This window comes from Melanerpes formicivorus, unplaced genomic scaffold, assembly GCF_026170545.1.
Source record: "Melanerpes formicivorus ecotype bairdi unplaced genomic scaffold, bMelFor1.0.p_v2 SCAF_60, whole genome shotgun sequence".
Classification (NCBI taxonomy): Eukaryota; Metazoa; Chordata; class Aves; order Piciformes; family Picidae; genus Melanerpes; species Melanerpes formicivorus.
The window spans coordinates 305503-328870 of record NW_027142412.1 but is presented as its reverse complement, the minus strand read 5'-3'; the positions used below and the strand labels follow the sequence as shown (position 1 = coordinate 328870).

At 46.6% G+C, this 23368-nt stretch overlaps 1 protein-coding gene across 1 annotated transcript; it reads left to right on the top strand.

The window, feature by feature from the left end:
* PITPNB (phosphatidylinositol transfer protein beta) lies at positions 1-22932 on the top strand. Its single transcript, XM_068161729.1, has 11 exons — positions 1-79; positions 2724-2754; positions 3580-3725; positions 4968-5059; positions 5603-5610; positions 6800-6874; positions 7996-8079; positions 13273-13350; positions 17048-17158; positions 17600-17722; positions 22167-22932. The coding sequence occupies exons 1-11, from the start codon at positions 60-62 to the stop codon at positions 22215-22217; spliced, it is 819 nt and encodes a 272-aa protein (XP_068017830.1). The 5' UTR covers positions 1-59; the 3' UTR covers positions 22218-22932.
* Positions 22933-23368: the final 436 nt, after the last annotated feature.

Genomic DNA, 23368 nt, shown 5'->3' with positions numbered 1-23368 from the left:
GGAAGCGCGCAGTGCAGCATGGGCGGGCGCGCGTGCGCAGTGCGGGCCTGGCGGGGACGATGGTGCTGATCAAGGAATTGTGAGTGGGGGGCCGGCGGTGGGGGGAACGTGGGGTTAGGTACCGCGCAGCGCCGCGCCGCACCAGACCGCCGTGAGCCTCCCGGCCCGGCCGCACCGGTGCCGCTACGTGGGGCGGGACCCGCTCCGCCCTCGCGCGGCTGGGCCTCTCGTTCCGCTGCGCGAGGCCGGCACCGCCCGCCTCGGCCGACCCGCGCCGCCTCTCCCTTCGTGCGGTGGGGTCTGAAAAGATCGCGGGGCTGGTGGCCCCGTGGGGGTGGTAGGCGCTCCCCGGGACACCGCGCCCATCCGGCCCAGGGCGTTGCTGCTGCCTCCGCGTCGCGGGGCTCGGCTGGGATGGAGGTTTGCTTTATGCTGCTCTGCCGTTTCCGTACGCCCGTGGCCCGTGCTTCGGCCTTAAACTGCTGCTTGGCACAAGGCCAGGATGCCATCGACTTCGCGCACCCTGGGTGTGCTCTCGCAGTCGAGACGGTCCTGACTAGCAGTCCCAGCCCCGAGCAAGGGAGTCTTGTCCCTCATCATGAGTTCCCCAAACTCATTCCCTTGGGGCTGATATTCTCCCTAGGCGGCGATGTCGCTGTGCCCCCGCAGAGGTGGCAGGCGTTACAGGCAGCACAGTGTCTCGGATGGGTTTGAATCGGGGCCCTGTGCTGCTCTGTACCAGGTAATAGGCCTGGAGCAGGGGCAGTGTCTTCCATCACTGTACAGTTACCTGTTCCGGTAGTGTCAGGAGCTCCCTGGAGTTGGGTAGCTCTTTTCCTCTAAGGTCTTTAGCTAGCAACCCCCTAGCTGGTTTGTTCCTCCCTCCCACTCCTTTGGCTTTAAATTACTTCATTGTCTAGTACTAGGTAACCACAGCTGTGGCAGTAAGCATGAGGTGTACGTTCAAAACAATAGGTAGCAGCAAATGTGGTTGTTAGGTTCCAAACAGCAAGATTAAAAGACTTATCTAAACTTCAGAGAGTAGTTACAAACCCACAGGGCTGAGGTACCAGTGCTGTGTCTGGCAGCATGGCATTCAGAACCAAGTGTCTGTTGCTCTTCCAGTTGGAGCTGCACTGGTCCTCATGGGAAAAGCTGTTTGTGTTCTTGCCTCTCCCACAAGGTCATGGTGGACTGTGTAGTTATTTATGAGTTCTCAACAGATTTTGCTACTCAGTACTTCTAAATTATTGCATTGTTTGCCTGCTGTCATCACTCCTAAGTTTAAAAACCCCTTACACTGCTTCCTCTAATTCCTCACCTTTCCTCATGCCTGTGCCTTTGCTGTGTTTGATTATGCTCCTATTTTATGTGTTACCCTGTTAAAGACTAAAGCTGAAGTTGCCCCAAAACCTCCTGTACTGCCTTGCAAGCCACAAGTGTGTCCTCTGGGTATTGAGTCAGCATGTGCTAATGCCAAGACAGGAGTCATCTGTTCCTATTGGCCTTGCTGCCCAGCCTTAAAAACAGTTTGATGATCAGATTAAATGAAATTTATAATCAAGCTCCTTATGAGAATTTTCCCTTGACTGCCATTTGGCTGCTCTGCATTTGGATGCCAGCTCTGCTTCCAGCCTGACACTTGCCAACGTTTAAGGCTGCTGATGTTTTTCTCAGTTCTCTATGAAGCTTTCACAGTTTAAATGAAACTATTTCAGTGAGGTACATAGTGGACTGAAATAGCAAAATCTTTATCCCTTAAGGGGTGGGGAAGAAGTTGCATGAGAATTGCAAGGCTGAGATTTGATCCTCAGGTGTGATTGTTCCTTTCTCCTCCAGGTTGTGCAGGGGAGGGGTGCAGAGCACTGCAGCTGCTGAAGTTGTATTCATGGCAGCGAGACCGTAGCTCACTGTTCCCAGACTGTGGGCACAGCAGGGCTATCAGGAGTTGGATCAGATACCTGTAACTTCCTTCTTGTCTAGGAGAGTGAACAGGCTCAGTCTGTATGCACACTCTCAGGATAATTGTGCTGTATTGAATCTTAATGGCCTTGAGGTTGTTGGTGAAGGAGGTGACATCACTTAACTGCTCCAGAACAATGCCATTGTTCTGTGGTGGAACTCTTTGCCACAGTAATGATTTGCATTGGCTTTGTCCATTTTATTATGTAAGGTGAAGCTGAAAAATACTGTGTGCAGCTTGCTGTGGCTGTGAGAAACCACCCCCTGTATCCCCTGGTGCTGCTGTTAGCTGACCAGCACGTTGGGTTAGAGCTAAACTGTGCCTGAAGTGCACTTTCTTCTGCCACCTCCCCGGGGGATGTGAGCTGTGCTTGCTCTTCACCCTGCTGTAATTGCCAAAACTTACTTGTAGGCTCTGAGGGGCTGTGCCTTTGGGTTTGTTTATGTGGTGCAGGTGGGACTGTTTGCTGTGCAACAGGGGCAGAAAGCTCACACCTCAAAGTTTAAATGCAAGTTATGGCAGGGATGGGGGCAGGTCTCAGATACCCTGGCTTTGCAGCTTCTCACATTCCTAACCCCCTTTTTGTGACATACCTGTTGAATTTGGCTTGGGTTTTGCCTTACTGTCCCAGAGCATTTCTACAAAGACAACTTCAGTAAGCTCATTGTGTCCCTTTATGAATGTCTTTGTTGCAGTTTATGTTCTGTTAGCTGCAGGTGGAGTCTCATAACTCACTGAATTTGTTTTCTTCTTCTTTCAGCCGAGTGGTTTTACCTTGCTCGGTGCAAGAGGTATGTCCTCATCCAACCTGGGTTTGTTTTGGGGTGATTGGGTGGGAAGATGTTGGTGTCTTGTTTAAACCTGGCTAGCCTGGATCCAGATGTGTGCAGCCACCACTGCCCCAGGTGAGTCACCGTGTGAGCCACTGGTCAAGCAGAGTGAACCTCCTGCAGATGGGTGGCTTTCAGAGGAGGCAAATACCTGCAGGCAAAGGACCTTGTGTCATGTCTGAGCCACTCCAAGTCTTGCAAGCAGGAGAAGAAAGCCGTGCAATTCTGGCACTGCAGGAGGATTTCCCTGCTGATCAAATGACTCTAAGCCTTTTCCTAAAGGCAAAGGTAGGCATGCTCTGCAGCCAGCAATCAAAGTGCACTGAGATCACTGAAAAGGAAGTCAGCACAGGATGCCTGAGCATTCTTCTGAGTCAAAAATGTTGGGCTTGCTTTCTCCTGGGGTGTGCATTTCATGGGTCTCATGAGGGGCAGTATGGAATTGATTAGAAGTATGAATTTGGGAGGCTCAGAGCTGGGAATCAGTCATCTCAAACCCTGTGAGCTAAAAATGACATTGCTTTTGTACAGCTAAGAACAAAATCTCTTGCTTTGCTTTACCAAAGTGTTGCACTGGTGTGAAACAAGCTGATTATAGACCTGGTGCTTGTGAACCAGAGATGAATTTTGCCAGCAGGTAGTCAAGCTGTACTAACCATTTTTTTGTGTGGTGTATTTTACTTTCCTGATAATCTCTCTGTTTTCACTGAAAACAGCTAGATTTTTGTAATGCATGAAAAAAAAAAAGGATTTGGCTAACCTTTAACCCTTCTCCTAACTTTTCAGTATCAAGTTGGGCAGCTTTATTCTGTGGCAGAAGCTAGCAAAAATGAAACAGGTGGCGGCGAAGGAATTCAGGTCTTGAAGAACGAGCCATACGAAAAGGATGGTGAGAAGGGACAATACACTCACAAAATCTATCATTTAAAGAGGTGAGACAAACACAGGTCGTGCTTGCTTGGTGCTGAGTGAGGAATGCTTGAAAATGAGGGCAGCCTTCCGCTGCTCAGTGCTCTGAGGTGTTACTCATGGCTTTCTGTCACTCTGGTTTGATGAATTGTGAGCCCTGGTGAGGGGGAAAACAGTAGGTGTTAAAAAAGTGGAGCAGTGTAATGGAGAGCCATGTGAAGTGTTGGGTGTGTGAACAGGCAAATACATCTCTGGGTAGGAACAGTTTGAATGCTTGAAGTGTATAGCTGAAAACTAAAGAGGAGAAGGAAGCTGGAGGTGGGGAGATTCAGGCTAGATGTGAGGAGGAGGTTCTTCACCATGAGAGTGGTGAAGCCCTGGAATGGGTTGTCCAGGCAGGTGGTCGAGGCCCCGTCCCTGGGGGTGTTTAAGAGCAGGCTGGATGAGGCTCTGTCCAGCCTGGTCTAGTGTGGGGTGTCCCTGCCCATGGCAGGGGGGTTGGAACTAGCTGATCCTTGCGGTCCCTTCCAACCCTGAATGAAACTATGAAACTATGAAACTAAGTGTGGGCAGTAAGACCCCTGTGGAAGATTTGGAGGAATTATTTTCATTCTAAAAAATGATTTCTCAGGTGAGTTGGGATCTAAGGCTACTGCAGTGCAAAAAAAAAGGAATCATCAGATGGCTTTTCTTTCCTTGAATGTAAAGGAATAAAGGACAGGAGCTTGTTCACCATCCTGGGAGAAAACTGGAGGATGGAGCACTTGGATGGATTGAACTCTGCCCCTTGTGCACACGTGTACATGTTTTAAAGTCACAGGCTTAAGGGCACCACCCTCAAGTGTTCTCCTGGATAAATCCCAGGCTCTCCTGTATCAGGCTTTGCCCCCTTTTATTCCCCTAAGTGCAGAGTTTTTGGCAGCTGCCATGGGCAGTGTATTGGAATAGAGTTAGGACAACTGCTAGCAGAGATGGTGATTCCTCTGCTTGGGGCGAGATGAATTCTTTGCACAGCTGAATGCCCTCTGTCCTGGCTGCAGACCAGCCAGGTTACCTTGGGATTACCTTCCCCATTTTTTTCCCTTTAATACTTTGTGATCAGTACCACCAGTGGGAGTTCCTGAACGTTTAACTGTGGGTAACTGGTGCATCATAACCTTTCGTGTGCTTAGCTAGAATTTGCCTTTCCCCTTGTGGAAGAAGGCAGTGAGGAATCTCAGCTGGCAGCACTTTTAACAACGTTGTGGATGTTTGTTTTTTCCCAGTAAAGTTCCTGGGTTTGTAAGGATGATTGCTCCAGAAGGCTCCCTGGTGTTCCACGAGAAGGCTTGGAATGCATATCCCTACTGTAGAACAAGTAGGTCTCCTGCTGTCTGTTTCCCTCTCTGTCTCAGGCAAGAGGAGGTGGGTTAGGAGAAAAGAGGGTGCCTTTGGGTGGAGAACATTTTAAATGGTGTGTTTGTCACAGTTCTTCTGAAAAGGAGAGCTGCTTCTGAAGAGCAGACTCTGTGGACCAGTTTAGTGGCTCCTCTGCCATCTGAGTACCCCTTAAGGACCAGAGCAGAGCCTGTTTAATTTACTTCTTCAAAGTCTGTTAGAATAAGGTGGCTGCTGTATTTGAATACTTGTGATTGCCCAGATTCTAAGAGCAGGCTCTATTGGGTTTGTGCTTTCTGTTGAATAGTTTGAAGAATCCTACACCAGCTTGTAGGGTTAAGGCCAGGAAATCAGAGCCTGCTGAGCTCTGCTGACCTGATGCACACAAATGCTGTCAGACTGATTTTGGATGTTTCTTCCACTGAAGGCAGTCATTGTATGTCAGCCTTCCCACATATTGCTGTATCTAATAACACTTTTGTGTTTCCTTTTCATCTCCATTGCCTGTGTCTCCAACCACCAGTTGTGACAGTGAGTATTTGAATTACTCTGTGTGTGTTTTTTTTGAGCAGTATTTTATCTGTGGTTGGTGCTAGATCTGACTCTGACTCTAGCAGGCTAGCTCCAGCCTTTTAGATGTGCCTTGCCAGAGCTCCTGGCAGAGAGCTCCTTGTTACTTTACTTGTTTGCACATGGTTATAATTAGAAAGAACTGTAATTTGTCAGAGAAATGCTTTCAGTTTTTACATCTTTATGCCTTTACTTACCATTACAGCTGCATAATGTCTGTCCTGGTAAGATATGATGCTAAAAAAGGAAAACAAAAAACCCTACCCCAAAGCACCAAATTAGAGCTTTCCATGCTCTCAAAGGCAGGAAGAGCAACAAAATAAAACCAGTACCTAAGTGTCTGAAATCCCATTTCTGTGAAGTGAAACCCTGCCCCAGTTAAAATGGGTTCACCAAGGATCTGAATAGATCATCACAGCAGTGGTTTTTAGCTCAGAGACGTGGGGGGAGAGGAGGTTAAGGCTTCATTTCCCTGTGTATTTTGGCAACCTTTGTAGGAAACTTAGACCTTTAACGTTAAATTGCTTTATCTGCTCACTTGCAAACTTGGTTTAAGTTGTCACTAGGGGGATACAGCACAGAGTAACAAATGAGTTTGTGAGCTGTTCACTTGCTCATCATGATGCATGTGCATGCTGGTGTGTGCTTGCTTCTGAGTTAGAAGTGTTCTGTGCTGATCTTGAGGTGTACAGTGTAGTGGTAGCTGGACCTCCATGGTCATAGCTGTGCAACACCATAACACCTGATGTTCTGCAGCTATCACCCTGCCTCAGAATAGTCTCATTTAGTAAAAATTACAAGCAAATGCATTGTAGTTGTTTTGTCTGAGCTGCAACATTAATGATGTGGAAGTTACTTGGGGCAAAGAGGGGAGGAAGGGTGGTAGATGACAGAATCATTCCTGTTTGTATGCAGCGTGTTTGGATTTCTCGAACAGGATTGGCTGCAGTTTGCTGCTGTAGCTGATGGGTAAGATTTGGACACCCCTTAACTTACTGTACCCATTCCTATGTGGGTAAAGGGGCTGTGTCTGCTGTGATCAAAACAGAATGTTGCTGCTCAGGAGTGACTTATGTGAATACCTTGTGACTGAACTGAGAGCAGAGGGAGGCGTAATCAGGCTCACGCTGTTTGGTTTCAATCCTTACAGAATGAATACATGAAAGATGACTTCTTCATAAAAATTGAGACCTGGCATAAACCAGATTTGGGGACAGCAGAGAACGTGAGTTGGGATTTGGGTGCCAAGCACTAGTAATGTTTTCAACACAGAATCACCCAGATAAAGCATTCTGGAGCTGGCAATGATGGGTAATCACTGCACCGAGCCAAGGCCCTGCGAGTAATTAGTGCAAGACAAGAGGAGCATTACTCAGATCCTCCTGAGGTGGTCAGGCTGTCTCACCTAACAAGTTATGAGCACAAGAAAGGGTTTTTGTTTGTTATGTTGAGGTCAATGCAGGTGCTTGCTTCTCACTCAAATATTTACATAGATTTTCAGTGAAGTCTTTTTAATTTCATGTTCTTTTACCTTAGATGTGCTAGAGCTACTCGGGCTGCCAAGGTGGTTTGGAAACAGGTTTCACAACAGGTTCCACAAGGCTGCTGGTGTTCAGCTGTGTGCACTTCTGTAGAGTTGTGTGTTGAAGCTGCTTCTGTAGATTCTCCAGGCTGGCAGCAGTCTCCTTTTCCTCCCTGGACAGTTGACATCTTTTGTACAGTTCTCTTCAGGAGACAAACCAATTTATAAACCATCCACAAAGGAGTGGTTGTCAGTATTTTCAGTGCTTGGGTGAGCTGTAGCACTGGATGTGCTATGGAGGAGGGGACTATTTCTTGGAGAGCTCTGCTAGCTCTAGTTGTAAGTTCAGGAGTGCCAACCAGACTGCAGGTGTGAAGCTGATGACATCTTTGGACCTTTATATACCTCCATGCCACACAGGCTTCATCTGGTCCATATCAAAGGCAGCCTGCTGGATTTAGTCAGGTTATTGAGACCTGCCATGTTTGCACTTTGGAATTTGTGTGGCTTCTTTCAAGATCATAAAGCTCATGCAGATTGCTGAATGGGTGATGTTTCTAATTAGAGCTAGATTTAATTAGTGCAGATGAATATGACACAAGGGTACATGTAGCTTAAACTTCAGGTTTCCTGAATGCACAAGCAGGGGAGGATTTGTGCTGGTTTAAAGTTGGTTAGTGAGTGAATGGAACTGTGTAGCTTATTCCCTTTTAGAAAGACAGAGAAAGAGAGGACAGCTTTTGAGAATGCTCCCTTCATGAAATCCTGCATACTTCAGAGGTGCCCCACAGCAGCATGGAAATAATTCCTTTTTCTTTCTGCAGGTGCACAATTTAGATCCAAACACATGGAAGAGTGTTGAAGTCGTCCATATTGACATTGCAGATAGGACTCAAGTAGAACCAGGAGTAAGTAAATGCTCTGCCATTGGGATGTGGGTGTGTAGCGTGCAGCTCATGCCATTGATGCTCTGATCTGCATCCTTTATGCTTTCAGAGAAGGCTGCTGGATTTGGAAAGGGAATGTCCCATGTGAAAGCATTCTGTTTGTCCAGAGGTTCCTTTCCCACAGTTCTTTGTTCAGTGACACCAGAGCAGTCACTGACTCTCTCACTGGGTAATTTCTGAACTCATGAGTGTTGTATGGTTCTGTTCTGTTCTTTGGGAGTGGCTGGCTGGAGGTGCAGGTGTGATTATATTATTAGTGTTTATTAGGGGGGGAAAGGACTAGTAAGTGTTGCCAAAGGAAAGGGTTTTTTGCACGTTTATTTTCTCAGTCCTGTTTTTGCCTGGAGAAGCAACTCAGATGTACCATCTAGGGTAACAGTAGGACTGAAAGAGTGGAGCTATGTTCACCAGAGCCACCAGTTTTGATTCAAGTTTTAATATGGTCAGGATTAGAATAGAATAGAATAGAATTAACAAGGTTGGAAGAAGCCTTTGAGATCATCAAGTCCAACCTATCATCCAACACCATCTAATCAACTAAACCATGGCACCAAGCACCCCATCAAGTCTCTTCCTAAACACCTCCAGTGATGGTGACTCCACCACCTCCCTGGGCAGCACATTCACTCTTTCTATGAAGAACTTCTTCCTGATATTTACCCTTTTCTTCAGAGGATGAACCTTGTCCAACCCATTGTAGTGTAGCAGGTAGTTGAGTTTCAGAACTGCAATCAGCATAAATATAAATATGGTACAGTTCTTTAAGATACTAATGGCATGCACATGCTAACTCATGCTCACTCAAGCATGGAGGGAAATAACTTGGCTGATATCTGTGGCTTTCTTTAGATATAAATTTAACCCTGCCCCCTCTTAATCATCTCCAGCACACAATCTATAGATTCATGTGATTTGTGTATAAAAATCACTTCCCAGGAGAGTGAGACTGTTTAAAGAGCAAGCAGAAGCGAACACTGAGTTAACATCAGAGGAGCCTGTGTTTTTGGAAACAGTTTGTAAGAAAGGGCAAACAAAGGAATTGGAATCAGGTTTATAGCTGCTTTTGGACAATAAGGGAATGAAATGTCTGGTTCTAGATCACTCTGGATCTTTGTTATGTTGCTGGAAGCAAAGCTGTAAAAGTACAAGTTTATAGAAACCAGTCAAGTTGCTCAGGGTGTGCTTGAAGTGATGGCATTTCTGTGTGCTGTGCAGGCAGCACTATCTCTTGTTCCACAGATTGAAGATATACAAAGGAATGTAGGAAATGTTTTTTCTCTCTGTAGTTTGTAAAAGAGTGTTAAAAGAGTCTTGAGGGAAAGAGCTGTTCTTCTGATACATGGAGCTCCCGTTTCAGACTATCATGTGATAGGCATCTGAAAGGTCCACTTCATTACCCCTCAAGCTTTGTGTCATGTGTTTCGTTGGAACCAGTGCTGGGGTTTCTGCCAGATAATGCTGGTAGTATGTGGTGTTCAAAAAACCTAATAGAATACTGAGTTGGAAAGCCAGACAATTTCCCCTTGTCTAGTTCATAGATTCATAGAATGGTTTAAGTTGGAAGGGATCTTAAAGATCTCGTCTAGTTCCAGCCCCCCTGCCATGGGCAGGGACACCTTATTCTAGCCCAGGTTGCTCAAAGCCTCATCTAGCCTGGCCTTGAACACCCCTAGGGAAGGGGCATCCACAGCCTCTGTGGGCAACCTGTTCCAGTGTCTTAGCACCCTCACTGTTAGGAATTTCTTCCTAATCTGCAGTCTCAATCTGTCCTCTTCCAGCTTCAATCCATTCCCTCTCATCCTTTCGCTACAAGCCCTTTTAAAAAGGCCCTTCCCAGCTTAGGAAGATTTTGTCATGAATTCAGAGATAATATATCAGATTTGTGTCATTTTCAGGTTGTGAAAGTGTCCATTCTGCTCTGTATAGCTGCTTCCAAGTTTTATGCTCCTTGGTAGAGTGAACTCTGAGCTGTCAGGAGGACTGTGTCTGTTCTAACAGGCCTTATAACTGAGAATGAGGATTGTAAAGGAGCACCTGGATTTGGGTTTGTTGCCATTATTGCTTCATTGTCTGTGCCTTACAGTCTCTCTAAATAATACTTGATAGCAATTTGTTGCATTCATGCATATTATATTGAGATCTGGAGCAGAAACTGCCTGGGAAATACTTGTGTATTCCTGTGAAATGCTTTTCAGCTCTTCTGTATTGTTTTGCTGCTGTGATGATGATGACGTTTTGCCTGTCTGGCTTTCAAGAGGGGTTTTTAGCTGTGATATTTGTTCCAACAGCTGCCTGCTTTTCTTCCTAAGAAGGACTTGTTGCTGTCAGGAGTTAAGCTCTTGCTGCACAGATATTTTCCTTAAACTCTGCAAAGAACTGTTGTTTATTTGCACTTTGGCTCCAGTCCAGTCTTCGTCCTTGCATGCTGGTAGGGTTTAGGGATTGAGAAGAGTTCCTGCAATTCTCTCTTGTCCATCTAGACTTTAACCTAGACAGGATTGGTTTTTTTTCTGTCCCTAACAGGATTTGGGTTAACTGAGTCCTGAAAGGTCTTGGTTCAGAGCTTCTGTACGTGGTCTTTGGCACTGACAGCTTTGCCATGACTCATCCATTTGCTTGGAATTTTTCACTCCTGTATTTTACATGAAGATGTTATCTTTTCCCCCCCCACCTGGTGTTTCAAATGAGTCCTAAATGCAAGAGCAGGGTTGCTTCTTCCTTCTGTCCCTGTGCAGACAGAGGTGAGGTTACAGATACAGCCTTGTGTACCCTTGGTGTCCCTTTGGTGCCCCATTCAGTAATCCCACCTGCAAACCAGGCAGGTGGAGGGAAGCTGAAATGCTAAAACCAAGGCAGCATGTGTAAGCACAGTCCTCACCTTAGCAGGTGTCTTGATCACTGTGTTTGAGGACTTGCACCCTACAGTGTGTCTGTGTGGTGCATACCATCAGATACATGCATGGAGGAGTGCTCAGGGTGTGAGGCACCAGAGGGTTTGTTAGAGAATGTGAATTCTAGTATTAAGATATTACATATGTGGAGGACTTTGGATGGCCACTCTGTTACTTGGGAACAGTGATGTTTGTTATTCTTGCTTTCCTTCCTTTTTGTTGTGGTTTGTTGCTGGTTTTCATTCAGGAAGGAGGCTGCAGTACGAATGTAGAAACCACCAAGTTCATTTCACTTTGTTCACATGACAGACCATTTGTGCTTCTACATTGCATGGAATGTGGAAGTGCTCTTTGTGGTGGAGAAAAGGCCTTGTTTTCTGCAGTTTGCTTGCTTCAAGCTTCTGAAGTTTTGGGGGTTTAATCCAGTATTTGCTGTAGATTTCACATGCTGGTACTTGCAAGAGAAAGCAGATCAGTTACACTTCTATACTCATAGCATGCTTAGAGAAACCTCCATCCCTGCAGGTTTTTAAGGCCAGGCTGGATGTGGCTCTGAGCAACCTGATGTAGTGTGAGGTTTCCCTGCCAATGGCAGGGCATTGGAACTGGATGATCATTGAGGTCCCTTCCAACCCTGACAATTCTATGATTCTATGCTTGGAGACATTTTTATTGCAGACTTTTGACAGTGCCTTATGGCTGCTTATAGTGAAGTGCTTCATCTTTGGTGTCTTGTTTCACTCTGGCTGGTGTGTGTGAGTCCTGTGTAAGCTTCTCAAGAGTTGTTGATTCTCCCTGTCTGTCCCAGTTCCTGCATACTACAGGAGTGTGAAGAGAGATGGCAGTTCTGTAATGCCAAATGTAGAGTCACAGGGACTTGGCCTTTTTGGTCCTAGGTCTTGTAAGCTGGTACAGAGTTACAGTCTGGTTACACATCCTGCCACCTAGTCAAAATGCATGCCCTTTGTAATCTTATGCAGAGTGGTTCATCCTGTCCCCTGTGGCTTTGTTTTACTGGCACTGACAGTTTCAGACTGGGCCACGTCAGTGTACTTTATCCAGCAGTGATCAACACTGGATGTGGAGGAAGGCAAAACCCTCCATGGTGCTGCTCATAGCCCTGCTTCTCTTGTGGATTGGGTATAGGAAGGCCCAAGTTGTCCTTGCATGGGTGTCATGGTGTTTATTCTCAGGTTGATGTTTTCCATACATTGTGTAAACCTGATGTGTTAGCAGTGACTGAGGTCAGAGGTTTTAATCCTTTCCTTATATCCAAAGTAGCATCCTTATCAAATAATCATCTTCATACTCCTCATCAGTAAATGAAACAAATCCAGCTGTCGTTTTCAGCTCTGTTAGCTTTTTCCCCACCATGCATGACTTGGTCAGCAGTGATGTCAGTTGCCAAGCAGTGTCACTCACTGTCCCCTGTGCCCTATCCATAGCCTGGTGCTGGCTCTGGGAGTGAAATTGCTCTGTTTCTAATTCTGCAAGTTGTGCCTCCTTCTCCTGCTCTTCTGCCTTCTCAGGAGCAGGCATTCATTGCAGCTGGGAAAATGTTAGCACACTAGTTTCTGCACTATTGCCTTCTCTTCCCCTCAAACTCTTGCAGACTCCCTAGGACAGTGATGAGAACGGAGGCAGGGATGACAGCACTCAATATGAGTGATAGTAATCATCCAACTTTATTGTTCCACACTTCATTATTTATAGTCTTATCTTATGCATAGTTCATTCTATTCTAATTTGTCACATACTCTTGGTTTCTCTCTAAAAGGTTACATCATTGTTTTCACTACTCTGGATTTTTTTCTACTGAGTCTAATTGCTCTTTTTCCCAGATCTTGCCTCCTCCTTATCTTGTTTGCCTCTTCTCAGGGGCAGCTTGACCTCAGCACACCAAAGCAATCAGCACTTCCCCACAGCTACTACTCCATTGCTATATTATCAACAGAGAATCCTTCAAGGCCTGAATTGCACAGCTGTTCCTGGGACTCATGTCCCCTCTTGCTTAAACCAAACCCCAACAGGACAGTGCTCATGTCACACACTGCATGGCAGAAGGAAATTCTGGGCATGCTGTCAGTGTGTGCTGCTGGTGGTACAGAGCAAGGGGTGGAGTGTTCGGTACCAACCTGAGCCAGCCTGACAAATGTCCTCTATCTGTCCTGCTCCAGACCACTCAGGAGATCAAGAAGCATAATGCAGTGGGATATTGAATCTGGCATTTGTTTCTGACTCTCTGGGGGTTTTTGTTTTCTAGGACTACAAAGCTGATGAAGACCCTGCACTATTCCAGTCAGTGAAGACGAAGAGAGGACCTTTGGGGCCAAATTGGAAGGTACAAAGAACTGATGTTACAACCTCATGAAGTCTGTCAGCAGAAAAAGAGTTCCCAGGTCCTTAGAGGCTAGCACTAGCAGTGCTAGTCTTAGAGGGCAGAAATGGAATGCTCTTCTTTGCTGTATCCAGTTACTAAGCCAACATGCTGTCTGCTAAAACACTGCTGAAAGCAAAGCTCTGCAAGTTAAATTGGAGAGCTTCATCCTTACTCAAGGCTGGCATCTGAATGTACAGTGGTTAAAACACTGCTGAAAGCAAAGCTCTGCAAGTTAAATTGGAGAGCTTCATCCTTACTTCATGCTGGCATCTGAATGTACAGTGATGAATTCCATGAAAGTCTCCAGCCTGCTCTGGTGGCCACTAGAGGTGACTTAAAATGCTGAAAAATGTGTTGGAAACTTCTTATAGTTAAATGGTTATAATTGTGTTGTATTAGAGTGGGGTAAAAGATAACCATCCATGGACATCTTCTTTAGATTTAACAAAGCATCAGCAGAAGCCAGTGGCAGCTAAACCTCAGCCTGTGTTCACCTTTCTCTCTTGGATATCCAGGCATTTTCATAGAGCCATAGAATGGTCTTGGTTGGAAGGGCCCTCTGAAGGTCCTCTAGTTCAACCCTTCCTGCAGTCAGCAGGGGCATCCTCAACTGGGTCAAACTGCCCAGAGCCTTCACCTTGATTACCTGCAGGGATGGGGCCCCAACCACCTACCTGGGCAGCCTGTTCCAGTCTTTCACCACTTTTTCACTTGTGTGGGTACAAAATGCACCTGAAAACCTCCAGTATTTCATCCCAAGTATTTCCCTCAGTAAGACAAAGCACCCTGCTGGCATTTGTGCCTCTGTGTGTGCAGGCACAGGCACAGCTGCTGTCTTCTTGAGATTTTGGCCTGTTGTGTGTAATCTAGTTGGGTTTGGGAGATCAGTTTTCCACATTCTGTGGTCATTTACCAGTTCTTATGTGGCTGCAGTGTGAAAGCTTAGCACTTTGGAGGTGACCATGAGGGCAGCCATGTAGTCATTGCTTTACTGCAATATTGGTTCTGCCTGAGCTCAGTGTTCTTGCTGTCAGGGCAGAGCTGCCACAGGGCTTGTTTGTGAAAACTGCTGCAATGTACATCCTGCCCTAGATGGTTGCTGTTCCTTCCTGCTCAGGAAGGAAGCAGGAGACTAAGACAGGAATAGCCTGTTTGGGCCTATGTGACCCAGGAAAAGTGAGGAGCTGCTGCTTTGTTTCTTAAAAACAGCTGTAAAACAACGAGGAGAACTTAGAATGCTGGAAGTGGCAGCATTAAATCTGTGTGTTCCAGGTAGTTCTGGCCTTTTGCTGACACCTGGATGCAGATGTGTGCTGTTGGGGAGCACCAAGCAGCAGCAGCAGCACTTTGAACAGGACATCAGTCTTCTGAGGAGAGCTGGTTTCTATTTCAGTGCTCTTTGGTGATTTTGTGACAAAAATTCAGTGTTAAATATGCATCATTCACCAACACTTGTGTGTGTTAGCTGCAGCTCCCAGAAGGGCTTCTGCTCTCTGTGTGACCCAAGGGGAGATGTCCATTTTCATGGGTAAAAGAAATCTAGCTTCAAAGTTCTGTAAAGCAGCTCTGCTTAGAAATTTGTGGCATATCTAAAGAAGAAAAAGATCTGTGGACTTCCTGCAGTGATTGCTTCTTGTTCAGGCTGAACACACAGATTCTTATTTATTTGTGAAGCTTCTGCCAGCTTCCTTTTCTGCTTTGAGGTTTGTTGGGGCTTTTTTTTCCCCCCTTCCTTACTTTAGCTTCCTCTTTTACAAGGCTTGCAGTAACCTGATGATAAAGTGGAACCATGACAGTGCCTTGTATTATGTACATTTGACTGCTTGACCTGTAGGAAAATCTGTGTGTGATGGCACAAGTACATCAGAATTGTTCAGGTGTAGGAGCTCTAGCTGCATCAGGAGAAGTGTGGCTAGCAGGTCGAGGGAGGTGATCCTCCCCCTCTACTCAGCCCTGGTGAGACCCCACCTGGAGTACTGCCTCCAGTTCTGGAGCCCCTATTGCAAGAGGGATGTGGAGGTGCTGGAATGTGTCCAGAGAAGGGCCAGGAGGATGAGCAGAGGGCTGGAGCACCTCTCCTATGAGGACAGACTGAAGGAGTTGGGGCTGTTCAGTCTGCAGAAGAGAAGGCTCCCAGGTGACCTCATTGTGGCCTTCCAGTATCTGAAGGGGGCCTACAGGAAGGCTGGGGAAGGACTTCTCAGGATCTCAGGTAGTGATAGGACTAGGGGGAATGGAATGGAGCTGGAGGTGGGGAGATTCAGGCTAGATGTGAGGAGGAGGTTCTTCACCATAAGAGTGGTGAGACCCTGGAATGGGTTGTCCAGGGTGGTGGTCGAGGCCCCGTCCCTGGGGGTGTTTAAGCCCAGGCTGGATGAGGCTCTGTCCAGCCTGATCTAGTGTGGGGTGTCCCTGCCCATGGCAGGGGGGTTGGAACTAGATGATCCTTGTGGTCCCTTCCAACCCTGAATGAAACTATGAAACTATGAAACTATAAGCCCAGGAATTTCAGGAGTGAGGGGTGGGTGTCTCCTGAGTTTCACTCAGTTCATTCTTTTGGGGGATTCTTGAGCTGCTTCTAGGCAAGTGGAGCTTGAGCTGCTCTTACAGATACTTGTTCCTGTTGCTAGAATATATAGAATGGACCAGGTTGGAAGAGACCTTCAAGATCACTGTGTCCAACCCATCAACCAATCCAACCCACTTAAACAACTAACCCATGGCACCAAGCACCCTATCAAGTCTCCTCCTGAACACCTCCAATGATGGTGACTCCACCACCTCCCCAGGCAGCCCATTCCAATGGGCAATCACTCTCTCTGTGTAGAACTTCTTCCTAACATCCAACCTAAACCTCCCCTGGTGCAGCCTGAGACTGTGTCCTCTTGTTCTGGTACTGGCTGCCTGGCAGAAGAGACCAATGATGATAAAGATGTTCTCCCCCTGTTATTTTTTTCCACAGTAGCAGTCAGAAGCTCTGCAGTTGGTTGTGCAAAAATGAGTATGTGAGCTATGCCCCACCACTAGAAGTTGCCTGGGTAAAGGCAAAGCCTTCTGGCCTCATCTGCAGGAGAGGGGAGTGCCTGGCCATGGCTGTGTGGGCAGAGCAGGATGGCAATGAGCTCAGGTTCTGTGCCATTGAGAAGCAAACCTTGAGGGGCTATTGTGTGCTTTCTGTCACCTGAATCAGTTATGGTCTCTTTCTTTTCCACCCTTGTACTGAGCAGCTGGGTACAGCTCAGACTGTAACAGCCTTTGTGCAAGAGACCCCAAAGAACAAAATAATTAGGTGCTAGCTGTTGTAATCAGGCTTCATTGTCCTTTCCTGAGGTTAGGAAGTGTTGTACAGTGGCAATCATGAGCATGAAACTCGTGACTGAGGGTTTACAGTTTGATATGCTGCAGCATGGGCAAATGGTCTCACAGATATAACCTGGTTGTTCTCTAATCTCTGTTGCTCCCATTCAGAGCACAGGGCTTGCTATTTTACTTAGAATTCCAAGCATTGTAGTAAAATCTAATACTTAGAATAGTGTTTTATAATTCTAATGATTCATTTCATTTCCTATAACAATGCAATTGCTAGTTCCAATAAAATGCTTAGACTGAAAGGTGGTTTTTAAGAAAGCCAAATCTCTTTCCCCTTATCCCTGAACAGAAAGAGCTGGCAACTGATGAAGAGTGTCCTAAAATGTGTGCTTACAAGTTGGTGACTATCAAATTTAAATGGTGGGGGTTGCAGAACAAAGTTGAGAACTTCATACAGAAGGTAAGTGCTCCTCCTGGCTGAGGTGTTGCTGGGGAGGTGGGGCTGGAGGTGGGCAGGCTGGCTCTCTGTCGATGGGGGGCTTTGAGCAGAAGCAGTGGCAGGAGTTTCCTCTTGCTCACAGTCACCACAATTTCTGTTCAAATCAGTACATTTGGTTTGTGTCTTGCTCTACTAGAAATGGTGTTTCATTGGGGGTGCTGGAATAACTTTCAATTAGAAACCAAAGGTATAAGCAGAGTCTGCCTCATGTGGGTTTAACACTTGAGATGGTAAGCAGGAGCACTTGGCAGGAAGAGAGTTCTTTGATTCTGTTGGTTGGGTTTGGGTCTTTTTTTCTCATCAGTTGAAAGCTGTGTAGAACCTGCTGGTGTTTAGTGTTTGTTCTAGTTTTGTTATGAAGCATGTGTAGGTGTTTTTATCTAATGTTTGTTTATCTTAAAGCAAGAAAAAAGGATATTTACCAACTTCCATCGCCAGCTGTTCTGTTGGATTGACAAGTGGATTGATCTGACCATGGAAGACATTAGGAGAATGGAGGATGAAACCCAGAAGGAGCTGGAAGCAGTAAGAGAGCTTTCCTGCTGTTGGTGTTTGTGTGCTGTCTCCCTGTGGATGTGTCTGTTTGGGAATTGATGTGAGCTGTGTGGTGTCCACCTCCTCATGTGTGCTGGGCAGTGTTACAGCCCCTTTAGTGAGTCTCCTGTGCAGACCCAAGTACTTCAAACCTCTGCCTGCTGTGTTGTGTCAAGCTGGAAGTGGCTGTAAGGTAAATATTTTTGATGTCCCTGGATCCAGAATGTCTGCCCTGACCACCTCTATTTATGGTACCATACCCACAGCACAAAGTCCCTTTCAGTGCCTTTTCACCACTTGTCAGTTAGAGTTCAGAGCTGTCACCTTGCTTTTCCATCATGTGTCTTACTCTGTTTCATTTTTAAGCATCATTAGATCTCATTACTTTTTTTTCTTCAAACATGTCTTCAGCAAGCTTCCATATGTCCCATGACAGCTCATTGTGATGAGCACAGCAAGAGTGAGAATTTCACTTGAAAGAGGAAATCAGTAAAATTAAGGGGCTTGAGATGGTGCCAGCGTTCATGCTTTACTGGCTGTGAGGACCAAGTACACACAGCCTGCTCTGTCTTTGGTGTCTAGAAGGCAGCTGGTCCATAGGGCACTTAGCTCTTTTGAAGAGGCTAGAGGGACATCAGAGGCTGGTGTCACAGATTTGCTCAAAGCAGAACAAGGCAGAAACTCAAAAGTGAGATTTATTCCAGGAAAAATTGTTTAGCTCTCCACAAACATTAGGAAGCTGCAGGATGGCAGAGTTAATATTGTACAGCTCACTTAAGCTAAAGTGTTAGGGAAGATGGCCCAAAATGTGCTTTTCACTCACCTAAACAAGGAGGGCTCAGCCTTCAGAGGATCGACCTTGGGCCCTGTCACGATCCGAGGGGAGAGTCCCTGACCACAGCCTCACTGCTCTGAGGAGGGCTGGCTCAGTGTACACCCTGCCAGATTGGAGCTGTGCTCATAAATGGTCAGCACCCCAGAAATTTCTCCTGAGCAAGGTGTGTCTGGCTGAGGGCCTTGTCTGTTGCCTTGTTTATCCATGGGAGGCCCTACCTTTCCTCCCTCGAGGTGAGTAGCAGCCTCAAGTGTCAACTCCTTCCTTTCCAGCAGTCAAGAAGCTTTGGCCTGTGTCAGGGATGGGTGCAGTCACCTCAGCTGGGCAGGTGCTTTCTCCTTCAGTGTCTTGCCAGAGCAGCACCTTTGGCATTGACCTGTGTCCTTCTAAACTCTAATGTTGTTTTCAGGTTTTTATAGTCTTTGGATTTGCAATTGTATTCCCTTCCCATTTTCCAAATTGCTTCCTGTCCCAAACCCATTCAGCTTGGCACTTTCCTTCAGCTCTAAGTTGTTTTTTCACATGGTTTAACTGGTTTCAGCTGCCAGGCATCTTCCACCATCTTCCACTTGGTGGTTCGTGTGTCTGACTGCTTGGTGTTAGACCTGTGTGGCTCTGAGGTGCTTTGTGTGGTTTCTGCCTAGCACACCTTTCAGTGTAGCTCCTCCATCCCCACTTGTTGTGCTTGTGGTGTTTGGACTTCACAAGCTCTGTGGAACGATTTTGGGCTGTGGAGAGATGTTTTCTGGATTGGGAAGTTCTTTGCTCTTGTGTGTGTGTTCTTAGGTAGATTCTCTGAGCTAGAAGAACCAGTAGAACCAAATTTTGTTTTCAGATAAGCTGAAGGGTTTGTCTGCTTTGGCACTTCCCAGAATATGCTTGTGGAAAGACTGAGTTGAGTCACTCCTGCAGACACTGTGCTCTTTGGATAGTTCTGATTGTGGCAGGTGGATTTCTTGGATCTCATGGATTTCTTCTTTTATTTTACTCTGTGCCAGAACCTGTTCCTAGAGCCCCCCCATTCCTAGGTGTCTGTGAAGAAGGAAGGGTAGCCACTTCCCTCTCTAGCTGATGTTTATCAGAAGGGTTCTCTTGCACACTTTGAGTTCTGTATTTGGAATGAAACTGAAACTCAGTCCCTCTGAGGAGGGATGGTGGCAGGGTGAGGAGCACATAGAAGGTGTGTGTTGAAGAGAGTGAGCAGGGCTTGGCACATCTCTGAGCATGAGAGCTGCCCTTTTGTGTCTCTGTGGGCTGTGGATGTTTGTCACCTTGTAGAAAAAGTTCTGTTTCACATTCCTCTCTGGTAAGTAAACCCTCTTCAGTATCTTTCTTTGCTTTTTAGCTTTTACCTTAACCACCCCTCCATGGCATGTTTCTGGGTGTAGCATTTGCCAAGTGCCACGTGTGCTTGTTTACTGTTTTCCTGTTTTGCAAAGCAATGCAAATGGTTTATCCCAAGCAGTTTGCTGTGTAGGACCTTAGCACCAGGAGCTGCAGTATATTGCTGGTTGAAAAAAAGAAATCTGCTTTTCAGGAGAGAAATGTGTGATCAGTTCCACCAGCACAGCTTTTCTCTGTGTGTTGTGGAATGTGAGAGGAGCGAGCACCCACTGGTAAAACACTTTGGCTTTCCTCAGCTGTTGCAACAGGGCTATCTGCAAGCACCTCTAAGCTGTGCAGTTGCAAGGGGTTTGTGCTGAAGTGCAAAAATGTCACCACCAAATAGCATGAATGCTAACTTTATCCCAAATCATTTGTATTTGTGCTTCATGCTCAACGACTTCATCTGGTGTGTGCTGCGCAGTAACTGTCACTAAACCCCAAGTGTTTAGTGGCCAGGACCTCTGGGCAGTGAGCACTTAGTGATAGGCTGCTTGAGATGATGAGAATCTCTTTGTGCTCCCAGCCTGCAGAGACAGGCAGTGTTTGACATGCTGCAGCGTGCAGTTCTGTGCTGCTCAAGCAACTGCAGCAGCAAGCCCAGTATCACTGGCAGGGCTTCACTTCCTTACATTGCTTTCTGTTGCTGTGCCCTTCCTCATTAACACCCTTTCCTCTTCCTGCTTTGGACTAATCTTGGGATTCTGTGCACATTTCTTTTCTTGGTCCTGTTCTTCACCTTAAATCGGTTTTTTTATAGTCAGGTTCTCTGATTTTGTTACTTTTGTGTTACTGTCTGACTCCTCATCAGTGTTCTTCCAGAGTTTCTCTGTCCCAGCCCATTGTTTTCTCCTTGTTTTTCTTTCACATGGTGGTTTGTGTCTCTGACTGCTGGACATGAGGAGAGCCCCTGCTTCATTAAGCACCCATCAGCTAATCAGTGCAGAGGGCAAAAGCACCTGACCCTGCCAAAGCACTCTGTCTGCCCTGCCTCATGTCTCTGTGAGGGTGGAAATCCACACTGGGTGTCTGAGCAGTGTGGCTCTGTGCTGGAGCATGATGGGCTGTCAGACACGTCAGGAGCAGCATTCACAGCTGCTGGGCAGTTCCCAGGCTTCCTCTGCAAACAGAAACGGTGTCTGCCCCTTCTCCAAAAACCTCAGCCAGGTCCTGGCCAGGGAGCAGCAGTCCTGCTGGTGTCAGTCATTACTTCTCTCTTACTAACAGCATCACTGCAGGTTCTGTGTGTGGTAGCTCACAGTTTTATTTTACGTTTAGATGCGTAAGAAGGGTTCCGTTCGAGGCACTTTGGCTGCTGACGTCTAGAGGAGGTCTCTGTAGGTTCTGAGGCAAATCAAGCTGTGTAAGTCAACTGCTGGAGGGAAGAGGACAACAGTGGGAATTGCTGGCAGAAATCATCTACACGAACGTGTACCCAGATGGCACTGCTGAGCCTTACCCCCTCCTGTTGGATAACCTTGTGTTGATCAACAGCTGGCGATGGCCCGCGGTTCCCAGGGTCCGTAAGAGACCTTCGCTGCAGGCGGGCACTGGTGCTCGGTCTGCTGGCAGAGCACCTGAGGTGCTGGCCACAAAACCTGGCTCTTGGTGCTATCGAGGAGAGACACCCGAAGCACAGGGGACCTCTTGCCATCCCTGTGCTGGCACTGGGCTCTGGAGCCCGCTGGCAGTCTTCTGGGCACAGATCAGAAAAAAGAGTGGGCATCATTTTGCTACACACTCAGTAGCAGAGTGGAAGGTGGCCTTAGGCCACGTGATGTAGGGAAGCTGTGTACCATCACCTTCAAAGGGTGAAGCTGTTGACACCCAGTTGCACACTGGGATCAACGCTGAGCTGTGCTAAAACCCTCACTGTGGGAAACAGGTGGCCCCAGAGCTGCGGATGTTTGGGTGCTGGTGTCCAGCTCCTCGTGCTGCTGTTCCCTGCTGTGACCACTTTAGCTCTGCTGGTGAGATCCCCAAGGGCCTGCTTGAGCGTGAGGCTCCTCAGAGACTGGAGCTGCTGTCCACCAGTGAGGGTAACACCCACACTGAGAGAGTCCCTGGCAGGGCTTGCATTGCTTTGGTGATCTGCTCCATCCTGGTGATGTTCTGACCGCCCTGCCCTGTTCTTCTTGGAGCTTAGTGAAAGCAGACTGCCTCTCTGGGTCTCCCTGAGCCTGTTAACTCTCAGCTGTGCCTTTTCTTTCCCCACAGTTACGTAATCAAGGCCAAGTCAGAGGAACAAGTGCTGCCAATGATGAATGATGATGGAGCTGCCCGTCACATGCAGTGTTGCTCTCCAGATGTGTGTGTGGATGCATGATTACTTGTATATAACTCTATATACGCACATGCATACTGAAGGGGTTCTTGCCGTGTCTCCAGGGTACCCACCTGTCCTCAGCCAGATTCCAAGGAAACTTTGCTTTCATTATGTATTCCTGAAGCAAAATAAAAAACAAAATCACTGAGTAGTGTCATTTGAAGGATGAGTTAACTGCAGAATTACTCTAACTGGTATGTTTCATGAATGTCAATAACTTGGACCAATTTATTATCCCACTTGGTTTTTTTTTTCCCCTTCCCCTCCCCTCCCCTGTCCTGAGTAACTCTGCTCTAACTTGCCCCTGGCTCACTGTAAAGAAACTGATTGGAAGAGGTTAATTTCCAGTTTCCTGCCTTCCCCATGTGATTATTTTTGGACTAGGAACAATGAATGTATTTATAGCTATTTATTTCTGGATTGTCATTATCCTATAGTCAAAGCAGGAAAAAAAAAAACAAACCAAAACCCCAACCAACTTTCTATGAGTGGAAATTGGGAAACTTTTGCTGTTGGATAAGTTTCAGCCAAACTTTTTACCTGGTCACTGATTTAAAAGGGGGAAAAAAAAATAAGTAATCATGTTTTATTGGACTTTTGTACATGGAAATGCTAAATGGTTTTTCTTCATTAAAATTAGCAAGATTAAGGAGAAAATGGCTTGTGATTCGTGAAATAATTGCAACCTGAGATCTTCCAGAAGATGTTTTCCAGACAAAGATACTGACGGTGCTTGTGGAGCATCTCTTCGTGCCTGCTGGCCGAGCAGGGGCTGACAGCCCTGCCCTGCAGCCGCTCCTCTACTGGTGAAGTCACCCTCCAGAAGCTATGCAAATGGTCTTGAATTCACACACCTTGCCCAGTGGGATAAATTGTGATCTTTGCTCTTTTCATGTTGAAAATACACTTTTAAAAGAGATGTCTGCTTTCAGATACAAGGGGAGTTGAAACTGTAGCACCTGGCGTATTTCTCTGGTGTTAGCTAGGAGTAGGCACGAAATAAAGGCAGGGTAATGAAGGCCTCCTGTAGATGACCCTCAAACAGGGCAAAGGTCTGCAGCATTTTTTAAGGCAGTGTTCAGAGCATATCTTA